At 48.6% G+C, this 11,944-nt stretch overlaps 1 protein-coding gene across 2 annotated transcripts; it reads left to right on the top strand.

The window, feature by feature from the left end:
- The first annotated feature begins 393 nt into the window (after window positions 1-393).
- On the top strand, window positions 394-11,565 carry SSTR5 (somatostatin receptor 5). 2 transcript variants are annotated; one of them, XM_064152703.1, is made up of 2 exons: window positions 394-676; window positions 9,584-11,565. In XM_064152703.1, exon 2 carries the CDS (start codon window positions 9,650-9,652, stop codon window positions 10,760-10,762), a length of 1,113 nt encoding a protein of 370 aa, XP_064008773.1. In that variant the 5' UTR covers window positions 394-676; window positions 9,584-9,649; the 3' UTR covers window positions 10,763-11,565. The 2 variants fall into 2 exon arrangements, with proteins under 2 accessions (XP_064008773.1, XP_064008772.1); XM_064152702.1 differs by lacking the exon at window positions 394-676 and adding an exon at window positions 954-1,082.
- Window positions 11,566-11,944: the final 379 nt, after the last annotated feature.

Genomic DNA, 11,944 nt, shown 5'->3' on the forward strand with positions numbered 1-11,944 from the left:
TGTCCCTGCCCACGGCAGAGGGGTTGGAACTAGCTGATCTTTAAGGTCACTTCCAACCCCATACCTTTCCATGATTCTCCATAGAGAGGCAAAATGCTGTGTGTGTGACTGTCACTCTGTAGAATCATAGAACTGGTTTGGTTAGAAGACCCCTCTAAGATCATTGAGTCCAGCCTTCAACTGAAGGTCACCATGGCCCAAAGTGCCATGTCCCCACGGTTTTTGAACCCCAACTTCCCTTATGCCCAGCCTCCAGGCACTGGAGAATAGAATGAACGTGATGAAGATGACTAGAGCATCTTGGACGTCTGTTCCAACCTTATTAATTCCATGCTGCTCAGATGCCATTGTCTCATCTCAGGGGCTGCACTTTCCGAGCAGCAGCAGCAGCAGCAGCGAGTCTCTGACAGGCTTGGGGAGGGGGCTCGCTGCAAACAAGAGCCCGCAGGAGTCTTTAAAAGGACTTCTCCGAGCTGCAAGGGAGCCAGAGCAGGGGAGGCAATGCAGGTCTCTGGTAGCCCTTTCTCCTCTCCGGGGACACACAGAGAGTGCTCGCAGCCCCTCCCCGGAGCAGCTGCCCCCCTGGCAAGGGGCTACTCCCAAACTGGGGTGCAGGGGGCTGGGGCGGAGCAGCGGAACAGCCATCAGAGCGAGCACAGCGAGGGGACAAAGCCAGGTAAGGACAGCCCTGAGCTTGGGCAGGGGGACGCTGGCATGGCGGGGGTGTGGGGGGTGAGACCGAGCATCCCGGCTCTGGTGCTGCTGCTCCGGCACCTCCAGCCCAACTTTCGGCGGAGTGGGGGACCCGGGGCCGTCCCCTCCCGGGCTGTGACACCCTCTGCTGCCTCTGCTCCGTGGCCACCCCCGTGCTCCAAGCCGGTAGCCCTGTCCCTCCTCTGCCGGGGGGAGCGGCCGCGGTCCGCCCCGCCCGCCGGAGAGCAGCGGCGCAGCTCGGGGTGCGCTCCCGGCGCGGGGAGCGGCCCGGGCCGGCTGGCAGCGGGCTTCGGGCAGGGGAGGGGGCTGCAGCCGGAGCGGGGCGGTTCATCCCTCCACCCGGAGGAGAGGAAACCCTGGAGCTGCAGGTAACCACCGCATGAGGAGAGGGGGAACAGCGAGAGGGGCCGGGGGAGCCGAAAGGGATCAGTGTGGGGAGGGACGGGAGCCGGGTAGGATGGGGCTATGCAAAGCTCACCCCCACTCTTCAGGGCTGTGTGGGACGAACGAGGCTGCAGAGAGCTCGGTCCCGTTTGCAGCTTCCCCCAGCTTTGCCTCTCTTACCCGTTTTTTTGGCTGGAGCGCAGAGTGAGCCCATCCTGGCTGGAGGGATGGTGGGGAGGAGGACGAGTTGCGGAAAGCAGGATAATCCTCAACCTTGCTACAGAGCAGGACAAGCCTGAGCATAGCGTTAAAGCAGCACGATCCTCAGCACTGCTTTGAAGCTGGAACGGGAGAGAAAAGGCACCTGCTGAGAGATGTGCTGGCACAGCCCCATGCACTACCCACTTAAGCCCTATCGTGTCCCAGAAAGGTGGCAGTGCCCTGGATGCTCCCCAGCCTGGTGGGATAGGGGCACAGAAATCCACGGTGGGGCCAGAACTGGACACACAGTGCTGCTTTCTGATAAGACGCAAGAGGGAATCCCACGGGGGACAGATGCGCCCCAGGGCGATTGGCAAGAAGTGGATGGTCAAGCTCAAAGTGGAGTCTTGGGAATCATCGTGGGAGCAGCCCCTTGTGTCTGTGTGTATCGCTGGCTCCCAGCACCCGCAGAACTGGGCATGGCTTTGCACTATTCCCTGTGTCCAGCCCTGTGCACTGGAAGGCAAGGAAGGAACACTCTAGCTCAGGCATTTGGAACTTGCAGGTTTGTGCTGGGTTGAACTTTTGTAGTTCTGTGGAGGAGAAGATGTGCAGTTGCAGCAGGCAGCCAGTGCATAGGGTGCTGAGATGAGCCTGTTAATGCTTGTGTTGGGAATCATAGAATCATAGAATCAACCAGGTTGGAAGAGACCTCCAAGATCATCCAGTCCAACCTAGCACCCAGCCCTACCCAATCAACCAGACCATGGCACTAAGTGCCTCATCCAGGCTTTTCTTGAAGACCCCCAGGGACGGTGCCTCCACCACCTCCCTGGGCAGCCCATTCCAATGTCAATCACTCTCTCTGTGAAGAACTTCTTCCTAATATCCAGCCTATACCTCCCCTGCCACAACTTGAGACTGTGTCCCCTTGTTCTATTGCTGGTTGCCTGGGAGAAGAGGCCACCCCCCACCTGGCTACAATGCCCCTTCAGGTAGTTGTAGACAGTAATAAGATCACCCCTGAGCCTCCTCTTCTCCAGGGAATCCCACCTCTTGGTGGGACCTTGTCACCAGGGCATGGTGGCCAGAATGGATCTGCACTACTGGTGTAAGGTATGCCTAAGACAGAAACCTCACACCTTGGGAGGTCCCCCCACAGTCCCTGCTTCAGGAGGTGTTCCACTTCTTGCAGCAAGAGAAGCTGTTTCTGAGCTCCTTCAACCTGGGGCTCTCTTGAAAGAGTCCCCAAGCCAAAAGGATCTGTGGGTACTTCATCTGTCCCCCAGCCTAGGAGCAGACACAGCCTCCAGATAAATATCCTCAACTGAAGTGTCTTTGAATCTGCCACATGCCTGAAATCAGCTGATGTTAAGGGAGTGCAGAAGAGAGGTGGAAAAGAACCATTTCGGTGAAAACCCTGCTGGTTCCAGTGATGGGCCAGTGCAGTGGTGGGAGTTTAACCCCAGACAGATCTGCCCGAATGTGAGCAGGGAAATGTTGGCCTTTGCACTTTCCTTGGGCTGAAGTTGCTTAAATCAACTTCCCTTGGAGCAAAACCCAGCGTGTGATTGATAGGAGCGTTTGCATGACAGGACCAGCTCGGCCAAAGTGAGTAATCTCTAAGCATAACAAAGCTTCAAGTGTGTTTGGGGTTAAAAAAAAACCCAGCCAAAAAAAACATCAAAAAACCCTAAACCCACCAAAGCACAGCTATTTTACAAACATTGGGCAAAAGCAAAAGTGGTTTATGGGCTGTTTGTTGGCAAACTGAAACCAGGACCAAGTTATCAGTTCACATCTCTGCAGAGAGCTCTCAAATGCTGGTTTGGGCCAAGCAGAGTAGTTACAAACTGTGACCAGCTTGAAAATGTAGCTCCTAAAGATTGTAGTGGGTGCTAAAAGTGGGCAGGCATCGTTCAGCTACGACCTCAGTTGCATCGTTCAGCTCTGACCTCAGTTGGTCAGACTTTAGTAGCAATATAAGTGGTCACAGAAAATCCATTTTAGTGCAAGAAAGATTGTTTCGTTGTGCCTTCCGCAGAGAAGAGCCAATCACTGCAGCTGCTTGGAGTGAAAAACACACCCTGAGGAATATTTAATGGCAGATTTTAGCAAGGAGAAGGTCCCCATCTGAGCTGAAGCCTTTTTGTTTTTTCACCCCAGGTGGTGGAGTAGGACAGGGAGCAGAAGAAACAAAGGATTTTGTGTCTGAAACGATGACATTTCTGTGCTCCCAGGGGGCCACTGCTTCAGTACAAGAATATTATTGTAACTGTGAGAAGCTGAAGCAGGTCTTGGCATGATGCTGCTTTTTGCCTTCTCCTCACACAGAGCCTTGCCTGGGTGTTTGTGTTATTTTGGAGCTGCTCTGCCAGGTCCCACCAACTTTCACACCACCACCACTACCACCTCCCTCCTTTCTCCTTCCACCAGCAGTTCTCCCTCTTGCAGCATCAGCAGCCCTTGGCTCTGCCTGCCCCAGCCATGCTGTTACAACATGTGAGGCCCCATGGGTTGTGGATGAAGAAGCAGGTGATGAACTCTCATTCCTAAAAGCACAAATTTACTAAAGGACTAGGAAAGTTTTTTTTTTTTTCCTTTGCTGTATTACAACAAATTGCTCCACTTTGTAGCCAGCTCCACCAGATAAGGGAACAACCAAAGAGTTATGCTGCTATTAGTTACTTGTTGAATACTTCTCAAAGTGCTTTTCCTCCCATCACTACCAAAGCCACCTGCTTGAGAGGTGTGTCTGCCTGCATTACCATTTTGTCTGTTCCTGCTGGTTATCCTGCACCTGAAAGCAGCAATCTGCTGTCATAATCCTCTTTGGAGCAATTATGTTTGATGCTGCAGAAGAGAGACTTGTGATTCTAGTGGTAAATAGGCAGAGAGGTCACATCTTGACTCACAAAATTAGATTTCTTCATGCAATTCCTTCTTGATCCCAGCTATACTCTGATGCAATGCACTTCACAGCAATAGTTTTGCTTTCCTATTGTAGCCACAGCCAGGGAGTTCAGGCTTTGACCTGCCTGAACAGTTTGAAGTTTCTCCTTAGGTTGTGATGATACTTCAGTTACTAACAGGCTGCTCTGGGCTGTTTGATAGGTGCCTGCTCTTCTGCCCAGCAAAGGCATGTCTGTTTGGGATCCCTGCTAGAGAAGTCTTCATAGAGGCTAAAACCATCCAAGCAGATTGGTCTATACCAAAATATTCGGTCGGGTGTTGGAGTAGGTTATCTAGGGTGGTAGTGGAGTCACCATCCCTGGAGGTGTTCAAGAAGCATGTGGACATGGCACCTTGGGATGTGGTTTAATGTCCATGGCAGTGTTAGGTTGATGGTTGGACTGGATGATCTCAGAGGAGTTTTCCAGCTGAAACAACTGTATGATTTGTGTATGATTTCTGCTATGTCCTCTCTCAGTTTTCTTGGGCAGGAACATAGGCAGTGTGGTATGTTCACCTGCAGTGAATGCCTACTTTGTGTTCAGACTATTGCTCTGTCAGAGGAAGACTTGGAATTACATGAGTGAATTCTTTGGAACTCCATTCTTAGCTCCTTAGCATGCCCTTTTGTGTGTGTGTTTCAAGCAGAAAGCACATGAGTTGTGTGTCAGAGCTCTAACACTAAAGGGAAAATGATCTAAATGAAAGAAATTCTCCATTAACTAAGAATACCAAAACAAGAGAACAGGATATCAGTCAGCATTCCTTAATTATACTGAGTCATGCCCTGTTGAGGTTCGTGGTCATTAAGTGCTCTAGTAGCACTGTAAGATCAGGCAAATTTGTGCTAGTGAGGGACAAGATATTAGCTATGTAGAGGGAAAAAAACATCAAAGCTCATCAAAGACAACCAGGAAAACATGTTTTTGTAGCTCTTCACATTATTTTGCTGTTGCCATGCCAAAATGTATCCCAAAATACCAGTGGACACGAGATAAGTGCAATGAGGTTTCAATGGCTTAGTGGATAAAGCACTGTAAAGGGGGACTCTGGAGATCTGGACTCGGTGCTCAGGCTGGGTGACTTTAAGAGCATTGCATCACCAGCTGGTGTATGGGAAACATTCAGATGAGAGCAGTCCCTTGCTGGTGCTGCTGATGTGCAGGTTGTTGCCCAAGGAAGAGACTCAAGACTTTGCATGAAAGCCTTAGCAAGTATGTTTCCTTCTGAATCCACCTGCTGTGGATGGGAAAGATGCAAAATTCATCAAATGGAACCAAAAAAATCAGAGAGCAAAGATTAATATTCACTCAAAACCAAGAAGGAAGCTCCAAAATACTAAAGAAGCAGACTGACTAACTGCTGAGGCATCACTGACCCCTGAGGACGATCCAGCAGCGGAAGGAGACCATCACAGCTGCTGTAGAAGGAGGCTGGAAAAGTTGCCCCACTCCATGGAAGACACACAAAGATCCTTCCAAAAAACCCTTTGAGTGTATCAGAAATGTCAACAATGGTTAACTGGAAGAGCCTGGGATCCTTGTCAAGAAGAGGTTTTGTGCAGTAGGTTATTCACAGAATTAACTCCTCTTCCTCAGTGCTTCTTGCTGTAGAGGATTGGAACAGGATGCCCAGGACAGTGGTGGAGTCCCTATCCCTGGAAGACTTTAAAAGCCAAGTAGATGTAGTGCAGAGGGACATGGTTTAGTGGTGACCTGGCAGTGCTGGACTCAATGATCTTAAAAGTCTCTTTCAACCAAGACATTTCAGTGATTTTCTTAGGTCTTGACCTCTAAATGTTGGGAGGAGCAGCAGGCTTGAGGAACTTACTGTGTAATTCCATGGGCAGTGATTTCAAGGATATGAAAAGGATGCAGCTTCTGAAGAAAAGTGTCCATCCTCATTTCATACAACACTGGGATGAGAGTCACACGACTGCACTTCCTGACCTTCTGCTGCTGAGTGGCAGCACTGATTCTTTTTCCTACCTTCCTGTTTTTGCAGTCCCAGAACAGCTGCTTTACCTTTTGACCCAGACTGGGTGCTGCTGAGCTAGTCTGGGGGGTGAAAGGCATTCCCAGCATCAGCAACATAGTTGGTTCCAAAGGTGCAGTTCCATAAAAAATGAGTTTATAAACACCAACTGCCTCATCCCAGCACCCATTTCCTTTCTGTTCTTCCCTTCTGAGATCCTGGCTGACACACAACATCTGAGATGCAAGAAAATGCAATTCTCTGAAGAGCAAAGAGGAGATCAGCCTAGATCAGGGTAGATTCAGGTTAAACATGAGGAGGAAGCTCTTCACAATGACAGTAGTGGAACACTGGAACTAGTTGCCCAGAGATGTCATGGAGGCCCATCTCTGCAGACACTCTAGGTCAAACTTGATGGTGCCCAGAGCTGGAGATGTCCCTGCTCACTGCAGGAGCCTTGAACAAGATGACCTTTGAGGATCCCTTCCATCCTGATGCATTCTGCGATTCTAGGATTCTGGGAGTGGTGCTGCTTTGGTTTCTTCCAGATCTCCCCCCAAAAAAGATCTGAGGATTAATACAACCTTCTAATTCAAAACTAGTGTTAGAGCAGAATGTCCAAGTCCATTCTATTGCCAGGCTTGGAATTTGTCTTGTCTGGTGGAAGTTTAGTCTTACTTCTTTATTGTGGGGTAAGGTCAATGGTTGGGCTTGATGACCTTGGAGTTCTTTTCCAACCAAATCAGTTCTGTGATTCTATTCACAAGGAGCTTGGTCTCAGTTGGCCTGTTCCTGCATTCTGCTGTCAAAGATTGCAACAGCTCTTGCAGCATGCCTGTGGCTGCAACTTTAAATCTCAAACACCACAGGAGCATATTCAGAATCTGCAGATCTTCCCTGTCCCTATCTCATCTCCATCTTCAAGCCTTGCTGTTTCAGCTTCAGCTGCTTGCTCAGCTTTACCATTCCAGCCACCCTAGAGCTTCTCTGGTACATCTCCTCCCAGCCATGGAGTTACATGTGAGACACCTACTTCCCATCTGCCCACTTCCAAATCAGAACAGCATATTTATGATTACTACTGGTAGCTGGAGGGACTTTGACTCTCACTCACTGCAGTTTTTCTCACCCAAAGAGAAAGCACAGCCCCTGGAGGTGTTTGCACTCCTTCTGGAGAGAAGAAGGCTTTTGGCTGCTGGAGGAAGACAGATTTTTGTTGTGTTTGAAAGGCTTGGGTGCAATGTGGGCTGGGTGGGTTTGAATCCAGATTCCTACCCCTAGATTATTATGGAAACCTAATCATCAGGTGATAGGAACAGAAGCTGCTAGGGATGTTCTGCTTGAGCACCTTCACCACAGTCTGCTGGCTAGATCTTGGGAGAGATCTTGGGCTGGGTTGGTGTTGTGAATCTCACTTCCTCATAGCAGATGCTTTCAACTTTTTATAGCAGAAAGCTTTGTAAACACCTACTTAGACCATGAAAAAATATTCCTGTGAATCAAGCAAGCCACAGAAACAGCATTGGAGATTTTCAACCCCTTCCACACTGTCTAAACAAACAATGATGTCCTTGATGACCTTAAAGGTCTTCTCCAACCAAAGCAATTCTGTATTCTATCACCAAATCTCTTCACCTGTCTATGCCCTGAAGCTGCCTGCTGCAGTTTGGATTTCTGGTAGAAGAAAGGTGTCTCTTAGATGCTTCAGGGTGAGAGGAGAAGGGTTCAGAAACACAGAATAGTCTTGAGAGATGGAAAAGAAACATCTTGTTCCTCTCCACTGCAGCTGCATGCACATGGCTTGACCTGATGGAGAAGTATTCTCAGACATGGTCCTTTCCCTCTTGGAGCTCATTGATTTCTTTCTCTTTTCTGGGGTCCTGTTGGTTGTTAGGAAGGGTTTTTGCTTCTCACCCACACAGCTACTGATGTTCCCTGGGGCTTCTCAATTGGTTCTGCCAGGCAATAAGTGGCATTCAAAGATCTCAAACCAAGACTGTTTCTATGTAAACAGGAAGACCTGTGAGACACTGCAGATGTGAAGACCCAGGAACTATCTTTGCTGCTGGATTCTGAAAGCATCTAGAGCTTGTATGGGGGTGAGATGGGGCTGAGTCAGTCCCTGAGCTTCTCCAGGCACCTTCTGCTAAGTAACAGCAGAACTGAACCAAGTAAGACTTTAAAGCTTTTGGCACTAATGCCAGGGCTCTGCTTTCAGTCTGATTCGTACACACATCTCTCAGAACTACCCTCTAACATTTTCTGGATCACTTTTAAGACAAGAACTAGGAGGAAGGATGCATTTGTGTTTGTGGGGTTCTGTGCAAGCAGAATTACTCTCTAACATTTTCTGGATCAGTTTTAAGACAAGAACTAGGAGGAAGGATGCATTTGTGTTTGTGGGGCTCTGTGCAAGCAGAATTACTCTCTAACATTTTCTGGATCACTTTTAAGACAAGAACTAGGAGGAAGGATGCATTTGTGTTTGTGGGGTTCTGTGCAAGTAGAAGGTGTTACCTCTCCTGCACCTTGATTTCACAAAAGAGGTTCTGGAGAGTGAGATGGTCAAAGGGTGAAGTTTTATGACCAAGTGGCACAGCAGGCATGGAGGAATTGATGTTTCTCAGCAGAAGAGAAAGGATTGATTTTGATACCAGCAGGTTTTGGATTCAACAGTCCCCATACCATGGCCCCCAGACTCTTTTGCATTGGGAATATTGTGATGCATGATGCCTATCACCCTCTCTCCTGGTGGAATGCATGGTGCAGCCTCCCATCTCTGACCCCAGAGTGTGGAGCCTGTGAAAATAAGAGAGATATCACCACCTACTGAGACATGAGCACTTAGACGTAGCCAGATAGGGGTTGGTCTCTTCTCCCAAGCAACCACCAACAGAAGAAGGGGACACAATCTCAAGTTGTGCCAGGGGAGGTCTAGGCTGGATGTTAGGAGGAAGTTGTTGGCAGAGAGAGTGATTGGCATTGGAATGGACTGCCCAGGGAGGTGGTGGAGGCACCGTCCCTGGAGGTGTTCAAGCAAAGCCTGGATGAGGCACTTAATGCCATGGTTTAGTTGACTGGCTAGGGCTGGGTGCTAGGTTGGACTGGATGATCTTGGAGGTCTCTTCCAACCTGGTTGATTCTGTGATTCTAAGATTGTGCAGTTCCTTTGCTCAGGCATTGATCTCATCATCTCATCACATGTGCTAACAGCATAACTCAAACACCAACTCTGCCTATAGATAGAAAATCAAATTATGTGCAAAATTTAGTCCTGGAATTTTCTCTCTTTTTCTTCCCCTTTTTTGTTGTTTTTTTTTTTCCCCCACCCTTTCTTCTATTTTTTTTGTCTTTCTAGGAACAAGATGCCTATGAAATTTAATCTCTCCTAGCCTCGAAAGGGAAAACGCAGGAGCGAAAAGTTATGGATCCTTTATACTTCACCAACACGTTCAGCACAGAAGCTGGTTCCAGAGATGTGAACTCCTCCCTGCTGGTGAACATGACAGAGAATGGGACACTCTCAGAGCAACCTGCGTTCAAATACATCAACAAAGTGCTGGTGCCCATCTGCTACCTGCTGGTGTTCGCGGTGGGGCTCAGTGGGAACACCCTGGTGATTTACGTGGTCTTGCGCTATGCCAAGATGAAAACCGTCACCAACATTTACATCTTGAATCTGGCTGTTGCTGATGTACTCTTCATGCTAGGCTTGCCCTTCCTGGCCACTCAGAATGCCATCTCCTACTGGCCTTTTGGCTCCGTTCTCTGCAGGCTGGTTATGGCAGCGGATGGCATCAACCAGTTCACCAGCATTTTCTGCCTGACTGTGATGAGCATGGACCGCTACCTGGCAGTAGTTCATCCCATCAAATCCACCAAGTGGAGACGTCCCAGGGTGGCTAAGCTCATCAGCGTGACTGTTTGGACGTTCTCCTTCTTAGTGGTGCTTCCAGTCATCATCTTTGCGGATGTACAGGAAGACTTTCAGACCTGCAACATGAACTGGCCAGAGCCTGTCAACATCTGGTCGGCAGCCTTCATCATTTACACGTCAGTGCTTGGGTTTTTTGGCCCTTTGTTGGTGATCTGCCTCTGCTACTTGCTGATTGTGATTAAAGTCAAGTCTTCGGGGATCCGAGTTGGATCTACGAGGCGCAGGAGATCGGAGAGGAAGGTGACCAGGATGGTGGTGATCATTGTGGTGGTCTTTGTGTTTTGCTGGCTCCCCTTTTACATGATGAACATTGTCAATTTGATATTTATACTGCCAGAAGACCCTGTGTTGGTTGGGCTCTACTTCTTTGTGGTGGTCCTATCCTATGCAAACAGCTGTGCCAACCCTATTCTTTATGGATTTCTTTCTGACAACTTCAAGCAGAGTTTCCAGAAAGTCCTTTGTCTCCAAAAGGGCAATGGTGTGGAGGATGGTGACCCCATTGAACACAGGCAGGAGAACAGCAGCCGCTTGCAGGAATCCATGCTAACCCAGAGGAACATTGAATTCAATGGACACATGCAGACTAGCAAGGTGTGAGGGCATGGTTTGGTACTGCAAAGCATCTGTAGACCTGGACAACTTGAGGACTTCAAGGAGAGAGGGACTCATAGCAAAACTGAGATCTGGAGGCCCACAAGCTCAGATAAATGTACATAGACTTTACTCACTCCCTTTTCCCAGCTAAAAGTGTTATGGTCTATACTGGGCTGCGTGATGCTCTGATGGTGTTGTGGCCAAGTCAGATGTCTTTTAGCATGCTCTGTGCTCTAGAGAAATGATTTACTGGTACACACTGCCAGCTCTGAACCACTTTAATGATGCAAACAACACCAAACTTGTTTTAAACACCTGGTGAAGCTGAGCTTATGGCTGCTGGGATCAGCTCAGAGCAGAAACCAGCTCAGATAATATCCTTGGAAGTCTTGAAGGGGATCCCTTAAAAGCAAAACACTGTTTCTTAAGAGGAAATTTCATAGAGCAAAGGCCACAGCACTGATCTTGGAATGTGCATGGTTGTAGAGTGCTGTGAGGTCCATTTACACTGGTTTACTGTCATTCACCCATAGGAGAGCTTTATAATGTTGGGGGATCCTTCAAACACAGTAAAAAAGAAGCAAGAGCAAGACTAGGAGACCGTTGGAAGGATTCAGTGCATTCATGGCACTTGCACAGCCCAGCCCAACCTGCATATAAACTGTAATGTAACCACTTTGTTATGATGTCAGTGATGATGATTGTGAAGTCTTGGACAGCTGTTGTGTATATTTATTGGTTCTGAATGTCAGTATGGACGTGAATATAAAACTGTATTCTCAGAAATTAAACCAAGTTCAATCCCCTTCTGACTCCCCATTTCATCAGGCTGAGTTTAGTGTGATAGCACCAAGTATAAGGAGCTGTGGCTGCTTGGACATCAAAAGGAAAGTCATAGAATCATTAAGGTTGGAAAAGACCTCCAAGATCTCTAAGAAGAAGGTTGGAAAACACTTCTGAGTTCAGTTTTGGGCTCCCCAGTTGAAAAAGGCAGGGAACTAGCAGAGAGAGCCCAATGGAGTGCCACAAGGGCCATTAGGGGACTAGAGCACCTTTCTTATGAGGAAAGGCTGAGAGAGCTGGCACTCTGCAGCCTGGGAGGACATCTCCTCAGTAGCTAAAGGGTAGAGGTTATGAAATGGGGCTGGGCTCTTCTCAGTGGTGACCAGTGATAGGACAAGGGAC

Source organism: Pogoniulus pusillus, chromosome 13, assembly GCF_015220805.1.
Source record: "Pogoniulus pusillus isolate bPogPus1 chromosome 13, bPogPus1.pri, whole genome shotgun sequence".
Taxonomy (NCBI): Eukaryota; Metazoa; Chordata; class Aves; order Piciformes; family Lybiidae; genus Pogoniulus; species Pogoniulus pusillus.

What these genes read in the sequence shown, in the direction of transcription:
- SSTR5 (XM_064152703.1), top strand. Translation starts at nt 9,650, where the DNA reads ATGGATCCTTTATACTTCACCAACACGTTCAGCACAGAAGCTGGTTCC.